Source organism: Engystomops pustulosus, chromosome 6 (assembly GCF_040894005.1).
Source record: "Engystomops pustulosus chromosome 6, aEngPut4.maternal, whole genome shotgun sequence".
Taxonomy (NCBI): Eukaryota; Metazoa; Chordata; class Amphibia; order Anura; family Leptodactylidae; genus Engystomops; species Engystomops pustulosus.
Genome location: NC_092416.1, coordinates 40,136,962 through 40,148,800, shown reverse-complemented (window position 1 = coordinate 40,148,800; position 11,839 = coordinate 40,136,962). Strand labels below are relative to the sequence as shown.

The following is an 11,839-nucleotide window of genomic DNA, read 5'->3' as shown; positions in this document are numbered from 1 at the left end:
TACAGCGGTCATGAGGGGGCGAGACTAGGAGGCGGTGACTGCCGAATGAAGCCCGGTAGTCACCACCGGCCTATGGAGTGGGAGGGGTGGTCTGGGGAAGAAGCAGCGCTTCTATTGTACTGTGCGCCAGTGTCAAAGTTAATCACTGCTAAAAATGGGGTAGCTCTACGAGCTGCTTATTAACCAGATCATTTAAAAAATATATAACTGTATTTAACATAAAATATTTATTCACACAGCATAAACACACAATACAATTATTATTCGCATGGGTGAGTACAAATAAGGATAAGGGTTTATCTAGGATATTGATGTAGATTACCTATCTTAATGGGAATCTCTTGTCGGTAGCTTTTACCATACACAGCTGCAGAGAGTGTTGGGTATTGCTCCTGTAGAGCTGTGTAACTGCAAGACTGTGAAAAATGTCTTTGTATTCCGTTATTGTAGCTGGATTTTTAAGCGACCTGGTGGGTCAGAGCTCTTCAGTGATCTTCTGCACAGCCACTCCCACTGATGTAGTCAGCTTTGGTTTGAAATTGAAGGGGAGAAGCTATGCAGTAGAGTGGAGAGATCCAACTCGCCAGTGCTCCAAATCTAGCTACGATCCGGAAATATAAATGCACTTTCACAGTCCTGCTGCTACTAACAACACACACAATGGTATGGCCACACATCTCCAGTACTGTTATATAGTGCCTGTAACTTTGTAGGGTCAAGACCGGTAGTAGATTCTCTAGGTCATCCATATCATATTTGTGGTGGTGCAGTAGGGGCACCCTAACTGTCTACTTTTAACAATGTATCCTCAACAATATGATATTGATGACTTCCCCTCTGGATAGGTCATAAATACTCTTAAGAACATTAATCTTATTTATAGGTTGTACACTATTTAGATTCTTACGCTCTATAATTACACTATTATGGTAAGGGGGTAGCACCGCTTAGAACCATATGCATCACTTTTACATGGCTTATAAAATATATGTTGTCCCAAAAATTTCCCAATTACACATTTGTAATTTACACAACAATAATAATGAAAAAGTTCCTTTATCTTTGTAATGCCTTGGCTAGCATGGTCAGATGGTTTCGAAGGTCTTCTTTTTTCTGTCTTAGCTGAGTTTCCAAAGATCTGGCCTCTTTAAGGATTTCATCAAACATGTGAACGTGTAAGACATCCAGAGCGGAGCTTTCACTGAAGAAACAAAGATCAACGGTTAAGATTTGGTTAAAATCGTTTTGGACGTTAAATGCAAAACACAAATAGTAGCTGAACATTTAACCCTTTAATGCCTTAATCTCTATGACGTACATGTACATCTAAATGAGGGACACGCAGTTTGAAGCCACAGCGTATTAAAGGGAACCTGTCAACAGGTGTTACCTCATCACACTATTGGCTTCTTCAGGTAGGGGATGAAATATCCTCCGATAATTACCTCTTTTCTGTGAAATCTCACCCGTTTACCTATAAAACGTCTCTAGGATGAAAGCACACTTACCCCAGGGTCTTTGCATAGTTAGAAAACAGAAGGTTTACTTCCTTGCTTAGATCTATACAGAGAAAAAAACCATTTTGTGACAAGTGTAGAAATGTATACTACATAAAGAGTAATGCTCTGACACCAACCTTTCATCATCAACTCAAAGTTTTCCACCTGATGGTTGTCTGACAGGGGGGACGGCCGGCTCGGGGGAGGCATACACTGCGCATGCTCAGGATCCATGTTCTGTTTGTAAGTCAGAAGCAGCAATTTATTTAGGCATATGCTTTATTTTATATAAATTCTACCATTATAAGTCTTAAATAGCTATTTTATGCAATTTACTTCAACCACTAGTAATGAAAGGTCTGAATAAGGACACATGATAAAAACCCTGCCCCTTTGCATATACTGTATACCGTATATACTTGAGTATAAGCTAAATCTGTCATAAGACGGCCAGTACAGCCCCCTTAGTAGTAAAATACTCAACAGCATTCCCCCCTAGTTATAAAATGCCCAGCAGCAGCCTTTAATTAGTAAAAAAAAATGCTCAGCAGAGCCCATCCTTATTAATAAAATGGCCAGTGCAGCCACCCTCAGTAATAAAATGCCCAGCAGCAGCCTTCAAACAGTAAAAAAAATCTCAGTAGAGCCCCTTAAGTAATAAAATTCCAAGCACCGCCCCCTTTGTAATAAAATTCCAAGGACAGCCCCCCTTAGTAATAAAATTCAAAGCACAGCCTCTCTTAGTAATAAAATGTCAAGAAGGGCCCCCGTTATTAATAAAATGGCCAACACAGCCCCCCTCAGTGATAAGATGCTCAGCATAGCCTACCTCAGTACTAAAATGCCCAGCACAGCCCCCTTAAAAATAATAAACTTAATACTTACCTACATCACTCCCCGAGGCCTTTCGCAGTATGGGTGGAACCACGTCTATGCATGGACATTGATGTGCCTTTGACCGCCCTGCCAGAAAGACACCCGGGAGCTGCAAGAAGAGGCTGGGAGGAACGGGGAGAAAAGGAGCTGCAGGGAGCACCGGTGGTAAGTATTAAGTTTATTATTTTTATATTATATATATTTTCTCGAGTATATGACGAGTGGGGATTTTTCAGTACAAAAGTGTTGCTGAAAAATGTAACTTAAACTCAAGTATATACAGTGTGTGTGTATATATATTATATATATATGCAGCGGCTGTGCTGTCATACAATTTTATCCCAGGCCCTTGGCCCGCCATTGTCTCCATTAGTATACATATTCAGTATGCTTTGTTATACTGCCCTCTAGTGATCCAAAAAGAACATATGCACATAAAACAACAAATTCAGGAAGAGACGTACGCGCATAGCTGCTACATTAGGTTAAATGTTAGTTCATGCAGTCATAAATTATAACTTTATGGAAAAAAACCATATATTTCCATACAGTTATTTCTTCAGCCAAAATTGGTTAAGGATGCAATAAGGAGAAGTATAAGGGCTAATACATATGGAGATAGATAGATGGATATCTCCATAGTCTGAGCGCTGTACCTCTGTATCTCAAATCTTTAATTTTGGAAAAATCTGACAAAATACTGTGGCCTGTCCATATAGTGATGAAGGCAGCTTCTGTCCTCTGTAAAGGATTTGTGATCCTGGCCATTGCGTCTGTTGTACAGGGACATCAGCTCTGTGACAACTTCCTTTAGTGCTGAATTGTAAGTGCAGTTCTCTCCATGATTTGCACAAGATGTACATATAACAATTCCAGCAGTGCAGAATGAGGAGACTTTGTAACAACCCTGTGCTGTTTGATAATCTATTTCACACAATCTTATGCTCCTCTACACAAAGGTTTTGCGCACATTTTTTTTTTTTGTGTGTGTTCACATATAACTTTTTTGTTGTACTTATGTTTTTAATTAAAATACTTTTGTTTCTTTTTGTGATGGAGCAATTCTTGCGCAGAAGCACACTATTTGGAGGTGTTGTTCAGCTTTTGGCAGCTACGCCAAGCAAGACTGAAAGTATATTTGTCTAGTAAAATGATCACAACTTTTCTGTGGTGCCCCGAAGTGTGCTGCAAGGTGGTCTCTCTACAATCTGACACTGGAACACCCCTAACCGGTAACCACTGGGGTTTATTTATTGTAAGTTTCTACCTGAAATGAATCTACCATCATGGACGCCTCAACTATATATATGTTGCTCTGACTTTCTTACAGTATACAATGCATACTGATCAGATAGAGACAAAAAGGATGCCTCCGCTTGTGGATACGCTCAGCATACAAGTCAGGTGCTTTCCTGTCATATATACCTTCAGTGTATCAAAAAACACAATGGGGGGATGTATTAACGCACTTGCGCCACAATTCTGGTGGTTTTGCGCCCCAAAAAGTGTGAAAAGTCTTACACCAAAAAGCCTTTGCGCCAGTTTTCTTTCGGACTTTGCACGCTCTTTCTAGTGCAAACTGCTTGCACAGGTATTTCAGAAGGGTCCGCACTATACGGTGGCGCAGCCGCACTAGGCATCATGCGACAGAAATTAGGTGGCGTTTTCGGTGCTCAATTGGACCGTGCGCCAGATTTAACATGCAAAGTCCGATAGAAGTGTGCTGATAGTGTTAAAGATAGACCAGAAGAAAAGTGGTGCACTCTGTCGGGCCAATTCAGGGAGCCACTGTGGCCTGCCTGTGTGTAATGCAAGGGGCAACAGATTCATGATGTCTGGCGCCCCCTGTATTACACACTTAGTGCAGTTTGAACCATTTTTAGTAAATGTGCCTCAATGTGAATGTAGCCTTACTAGTGCATTTCATTTCTAAACTGATTAACCCCTTAACGCTCTGCGCCGTAGCTCTACTGCGCAGAGGTATAAGGGATGTATGAAGGGTGCTCACGGGCTGAGTCCTCTTCATACAAAGGTGGGGGTTTTTACACTTTGCACAAAACCCCCACTGCTAATAACCGCGGTCGGTACTTGCACCGATCGCGGCTATTAACCCTCTCAACGCCGCCGGGACTTTGCCGGCGGCGTTTAAAAGACAGCGGCGCGGGCGCCGCCATCTTTACTACGATCGCCGCGCCCCCGAACGTCATCGGGGGGTGGCAATCGGTTACCATGGTAGCCTCGGGTCTTCTTTTGACACAAGGCTACATGGCTTATGCAGGTTCGTTACAATGAGCCAGTGGCTCATTGTAATGTATGACCTGCAAAAATGCCATATATTGCAATACTGTAGTATTGCAGTATATGGTAGGAGCGATATGACCATCTAGGGTTATTGTACCCTAGATGGTCTAAAAATAGTGGAAAAAAAAAGAAAAAAAAAAAGTTTAAAAAATAAAAAAAATTAATAAAATATTAAAAATTCAAATCACCCCCCTTTCCCTAGAACTGATATAAAACATAATAAACAGTAAAAATCACAAACATATTAGGTATCGCCGCGTCCCAAAATGCCCGATCTATCAAAATATAAAAACGGTTACGGGCGGCGGTGACCTCCGAGGCGGGAAATGGCGCCCAAATGTCCGAAATGCGACTTTTACACCTTTTTACATAACATAAAAAATGAAATTAAAAATGATCAAAATGTCGCACAGACCTCAAAATGGTAGCAAAGAAAACGTCGCCTCATTTAAAAAAAATGACCCCTCACACATCTCTGTGCGCCAAAGTATGAAAAAGTTATTAGCGTCAGAAGATGGCAAAAATTTTTTTTTCTTTTTTGTATACATTTGTTTAATTTTTGAAAATTTATTAAAACACAATACAGGCGGTCCCCTACTTAAGAACACTCGACTTACATACAACCCCTAGTTACAAACGGACCTCTGGTAATTGGTAATTTATTGTACTTTAGCCTTAGACTACAATAAACAGCTGTAACAGTTATCACAGGTGTCTGTAATGAAGATTTATTGTTACTCCTGGTTCTTATGACAACCCAACATTTTTAAAATCCAATTGTCACAGAGACCAAAAAAATTCTGGCTGGGGTTACAATGATAAAATATACAGTTCCGACTTACATACAAATTCAACTTAAGAACAAACCTACAGACCCTATCTTGTATGTAACCCAGGGACTGCCTGTAAAACCTATAAATTTGGTATCACTGCGATCGCACCGAACCAAAGAATAAAGTAGGCGTGTTATTTGGAGCGAAGAGTGAAAGTCGAAAAACTGAGCCCACAAGAACGTGACGTTTTTTTTTCAATTTTTCCACATTTGGAATTTTTTTTCAGCTTCGCAGTACACGGCATGTTAAAATAAATAACATTACGGGAAAGTAAAATTTGTTACGCACAAAATAAGCCCTCACACAGGTCTGTACACGTAAAAATGAAAAAGTTATGGATTTTTGAAGTTTGAGAGCGAGAAATGAGCCGAAAAACCCTGCGTCCTTAAGGGGTTAAAGACAAAAACGGCAGTTTTTCACATGTTGCAATGTGTCCTGAGCTGCAACGCAAGTGTGAAAGGGGCCTAACTCTACATGACAAAATAACCTTAAAGAAGTTGTACCAACTCTGAGTGTGATGTCACTAACTAAATGAAGTGGCAGGTCCATCATCTGTCATGCTGCTCCATATAAGTGTCAGAAACTGCTTAGCACTGCACTTGGCTTCCCAGTGCTATCATAGTCAGTGGGGCACATGTATCATAGTTTTAGGCTGCCACTTCTTCATGTTTCCTGAAGTCAGCCTACTTAATCATTACATGTATCTCAGGTTTTTTCCCTTTGTGATACATGTGATGAGTTGCCTGTTTAGTCTCACTTTTGCAACTTTTTGTGGTGTGTGACTTTTTAGTCCCAAATAATAGTTGTTACCAAATATAAGTCTGGGTCTAGAATGCTCTGTTTTGGGACTTATTAGGCGAAAGAATGGGACAATTTCAGATTCCAAAAGTCTCACAAGTTCAACAAACATCTGGAGTACAAATATAAATACTGGCACCGCATTAAATCCTTGAGGCAGATAACTTTGGTACGCTGCTTGATTCTGCAAACTGTGAAAATTTGTACAAAAAAAAAAGAGAAAGAAAGCAATAGGCGTGATCCTTTTCCCTTAGTGAATGAGATACTTAAGTGCTGTGTTTGGTAATTACTTGGTTGGACACATGTTCATTCTGTCACTTCATTCAATTAGTCAGTCCCTTGTTGGCACCAGCAGTTGAACCTGGACTTCACATGTAGGGGCACATTTACTGAGAACAGTGAAAACTGTACTACCGTGTTTCCCCGAAAGTAAGACAGTGTCTTACATTCTTTTTACCCTCAAAAGTCCCACTATGTCTTACTTTCGGGGTATGTCTTATATTGGAAAAAAAATGTAGATTTTTGTTTTAACCATAAAAACCACAGTATCGCACACATCTCCCATGGGGTTACAGCCCCATACAGTACCCCACACATCTCCCATAGGGTTACAGCCCCATACAGTACCCCACACATCTCCCATAGGGTTACAGCCCCATACAGTATCCCACACATCTCCCATAGGGTTACAGCCCCATACAGTATCCCACACATCTCCCATAGGGTTACAGTACCTGGAACCATCATGGCGATGGGATCAATTCCTCTGCAGTGCTGGGTAGAGGCTTCTTCCTCGTGAAGCAGCCGCTGGTCCAATCACACGCTGCACATGCCGGCATCAAGCTCCCGCCGACCCTTTGGCCGGCTCTAACCCGCCACCCACATACAGTACCGTACCTCCGATTTTTACCCCTCCACTCCCGGAACCTGTATCGTGCTCCCGTCCCCGCCGGCCGACATCAGACTGCCGCCAGCAGCCATCAATCCCCCCTCCGCTCCCAGAACCTGCATCGCGCTCCCGCCAGCCGATATCAGACTGCCCCCAGCAGCCACCAATACCCCCTCCGCTCCCAGAACCTGCATAATGCTCCCGCCCCCGCCGACATGTTCACTACCACCATCATCATCCACATAAGACTGTAATCCTCCGATGGAGCTGCTGCGGGGCATCTGCTGGTCTGGGTTACTGCAGGTACCGCTACGTCTAACTTTCGGGGTACGTCTTACATTAGATGTCCCCCCTTACACCCCCGCTACGTCCTACTTTCGGGGGTGTCTTATAATCGGGAAAACACGGTATGTGCAGTTTGCCTGTGTAGTGTTCAGGGGGTGCCAGATTCATGATTTGTGTCTCACATGCATGCGACAAATTTCTGACTTTGCATGTGTCGGATGCACCAGAAATGTATCTCAAACACTTGAATACCTGTGCAAGCAGTTTGCACTGAAAAGAATAGGCAAAGCCCGACAGAAAACTGGCGCACAATCCTTAGTAAATGTGGGCCTTTGTTATCTCCTTTCTTACAGATAGGGGATAGCAATCCGAGTTAGTACAGCCCCTTTAATGCTAAAGTTATAAAAATGTGATGTACTTGTAGATGAATACTCACCTCTTTATCGATCTTCCTTTTTATAGTTTTGCTTTCGTGCTTTGCTGTACTGCTTGACATTTTCTCCATTTATTCACTGCACAAATACAAAAAAATAAACAAAACTAAATACACAAATAAAACCTGAGTTTTAAAATATAAAAAAGTACATACAGTATTTTGCCATTGTATTTATTTTCTGAAATTCAGCGCCTTGTTCCATCTACAAACATAACACGTTGCATATTTCTTCTTGATGGTTTCTTGCTTTTCCCTAGAACCAAGAGGTAAAATCTTTCTTATTATCCCCATAACTTTGGCACCTACCAGGAAAAACAAACAAAAATGGACAGCAGCCTTAACCCCTTAAGGACGCAGGGTTTTTCCGCTCATTTCTCGCTCACCAACTTCAAAAATCCATAACTTTTTCATTTTTACGTGTACAGACGTAATGTTATTTATTTTAACATGCCATGTACTGCGAAGCTGAAAAAAATTCCAAATGTGGAAAAATTTTTAAAAAAAGGTCACGTTCTTGTGGGCTCAGTTTTTACGACTTTCATTCTTCGCTCCAAATAACACGCCTACTTTATTCTTTGGTTCGGAGCGATCGCGGTGATACCAAATTTATATAGGTTTTATTGTGTTTTAATACATTTTCAAAAATTAAACGAATGTGTACAAAAAAGAAAAAAAAATTTTGCCATCTTCTGACGCTAATAACTTTTTCATACTTTGGCGCACGGAGATGTTTGAGGTGTCATTTTTTGCGAAATGAGCCAACGTTTTCATTGCTACCATTTTGAGGTCTGTGCGACATTTTGATAATGTTTTATTTAATTTTTTATGTGATGTAAAAAGGTGTAAAAGTCGCATTTCGGACATTTGGGCGCCATTTCCCGCCTCGGAGGTCACCGCCGCCCGTAACCGTTTTTATATTTTGATAGATCGGGCATTTTGGGACGTGGCGATACCTAATATGTTTGTGATTTTTACTGTTTATTATGTTTTATATCCGTTCTAGGGAAAGGGGGGTGATTTGAATTTTTAATATTTTATACATTTTTTTTATTTTTTAAACTTTTTTTTTTCCACTATTTCTTAGACCATCTAGGGTACATTAACCCTAGATGGTCCGATCGCTACTACCATATACTGCAATACTTCTGTATTGCAATATATGGCATTTTTGCAGCACATTCATTACAATGAGCCACTGGCTCATTGTAACGAATCAGCAGAAGCCATGTAGCCTCGTGTCAAAAGAAGACCCGAGGCTACCATGGCAACCGATCGCCGCCCCCCGATGACGTTCGGGGGCGCAGCGATCGTAATAAAGGTGGCGGCGCCCGCGCGCCGCCGTCTTTTATACGCCACCGGCGACTTTGAGAGGGTTAATAGCCGCGATCGGTGCAAGCACTGACCGCAGTTATTAGCGGTGGGGGTTTTCTGCAAAATGCAAAAACCCCCACCTCTGTATGAAGAGGACTCAGCCCGTGAGCCCTCTTCATACACTCCTTATACCTCTGCGCCGTAGAGCTACGGCACAGAGCGTTAAGGGGTTAAAGTGTTTCCTTTAAAATGACTAAGAGTCTTTTGTGACCAGAAACGTGTTGGACAGTGATTCTGCTCTGATTTTCTGCTCTATTTTTGCCGCTTCCACACTTGCGAGTGTGATATGCTAAACTCAGATCACACTCGCAGCTTGTGCTGCCGGGATCGCCTGGCCCGAACGCTGCAAACCAGAACTGAACTCAGCACGTCAGTTCAGTTTGCAGCCTTCGGGCCGGGCGATCCCAGCAGAACAAGCTGCGAATGTGATGCGAGTTCAGCGTATTACACTCACAAGTGTGGAAGGAGCCTAAATGTGTAATAAATAAAGAAGAAATCACTTTAAAGAAAACACTGTAAGGTTGCTGGCCATTTTTTTTTTTTTTTAGTTTTTCTTGCTTTTGCCTTTGGTTGGTCTATGCAGTTCCAGTGACTTTTTCTATAGACTGGAAAACCAGGGGCACTTACTCATAGATCCAGGCACCGCCACTGTATATTTATTATCCATGGCCCCCTTCCCTCTAAAATCAACTTTTTAAATTATGCTAATAAGGGCTCTGAGAGGCATCACTAAAGCCCCTCTGTGTTGTAGATTTACAGGCTCTTACACTGACCAAGAGTTCTCCATCCTACTGTGTGCTGCTGCCCTTGCGGGGCTAGTTCCACAGAGAAGGGGGAAGGTGAGACGGTGTAACAACCAGGATGAAGCTACAGCATGGAGAGGCTCTGGTAACACCACCCTTCCTTCAAGAGCCCTTCCAGTTCATTAGTTGTCACATGGGCCAGGTTTTCCATTCACGTCTTGTAGACTGGAGCAATCCCTATAAATATCCTTGTATAATACACACTGTAGTCCTATACAATACATGTACAGTATATTCAACTGCTGTGCAGGTTATATTTGGGGGGGGGGGGGGCACAATAATACGTAAGCTTAGCTCATCTCATCCCCTACAAAAGCCCTTGTAAAATGTGCGCTAAAAAGAGCAATAATTTGCTCATATACAAAGTAAACTTGTATATTATACTTCATTCCTGAGTGTGAATACAGCCGAAGACCAATAGTCTCGTTATGGCAACGTCTCTCTTGCTACCACTGAATTACCATCTATCCTTACCGAGGCTGCAATGTGCAGCGAGTATGGCCGCTCTGAGGGAGCTGTGCACACTATGGACTCGAGTAAGAACCGCACATAAGCCGCTGCGCACTAGTCAAGCCGGCTCCCTGCAGCGCGCATGCGCTGTTAGGCCGACAACCACACCACGTGACCGCCCGGCCGCAACTGAGGTATAGCGGGGCCGCGCGGGTAGTGACGCAGTTGTGATATCATAGTGTTATAACTCTGTGCCAGAATATGTGCATGTATATACCCTCCTATATACAGGACGAGACCTAAACTTACCTATGACTCAAAAAATTCTATCTAAAACATAGTGATAAAAGAGTCACTTCTTAAGTAGTTCCCCTGTAAATTGGGAGGGTAATATTACATTATGTTACCCCCCCAAGAATTCCTTATATGGGCTCAAAAAAAGGGTTGAATAGGATCACAAAAAATGAAGTGATTCACGTATGACAAAAGATGTGGCACGTTTCACCCATAGCCCCTATCTCCACAGTTCCCAAAAAGTCAAATACAACACCATTTTAGTGATGTTTCATTTGCGAACGAGCCGGCTCTTGTTCATGAACTACGTGAGGCGGCTCACTGAGCAGATGGCTTACTAAGGCCGTGGCTCACAAGGAGTTTTGAGCCCGTTTTCGGGCCGTTTTTAAGCAGTCCGTTAAAAAACCGCATGTGTTTTTTGGCCCATTTTAATTAAGATAATTGGTAAAAACGGTCATAAACGCACGTGTTTTTCTAACGAACTGCCCAAAAACGGGTTCAAAACGCCACGTGTGTCGCCGGCCTAAATCCTGCCTGTAACCATACAATCGGGTTAAAAGTGGAGTGGCGTGAGGTGATTGACTGGCCTGTGGTCCCCTATTGTACATGTAATAGAGAGCCGGCTCTTCTTAGTGAGCAAAACCTAATGAGCCAGCTCACTAAGGCCGGCGCCACACAGGGCGCTTTGTCTGCGCTTGCAAACGCAAACGCAGACAAAGTCGCGCCCACCGGGGCGGGCCTCGGCCCGATCGCATCAGCGTTTCTATGGAAACGCCTGCGATCAGGAACGAGCCGCCGGTGTTTCGCGTTAAATTAACGCAAAACACCGGCGGCTCGTTCCCGATCGCAGGCGTTTCTATAGAAACGCCGATGCTATCGGGCCGAGGCCCGCCCCGGTGGGCGCGACTTTGTTTGCGTTTGCAAGCGCAGACAAAGCGCCCTGTGTGGCGCCGGCCTAAGAAGAGCCGTAATTCCCATCACTACCCCCTATTCTGCTCCCAGAT

The 11,839-nt window shown here is 42.9% G+C and overlaps 1 protein-coding gene across 1 annotated transcript; it reads right to left on the bottom strand.

The window, feature by feature from the left end:
* Nucleotides 1-212: 212 nt before the first annotated feature.
* Nucleotides 213-10,718, bottom strand: TEX12 (testis expressed 12). The gene is made up of 5 exons (XM_072113240.1): nucleotides 10,566-10,718; nucleotides 7,918-7,993; nucleotides 1,637-1,736; nucleotides 1,509-1,560; nucleotides 213-1,201 (listed from the first exon to the last, which is right to left on the bottom strand). The coding sequence occupies exons 2-5, from the start codon at nucleotides 7,984-7,986 to the stop codon at nucleotides 1,057-1,059; spliced, it is 366 nt and encodes a 121-aa protein (XP_071969341.1). The 5' UTR covers nucleotides 7,987-7,993; nucleotides 10,566-10,718; the 3' UTR covers nucleotides 213-1,056.
* Nucleotides 10,719-11,839: the final 1,121 nt, after the last annotated feature.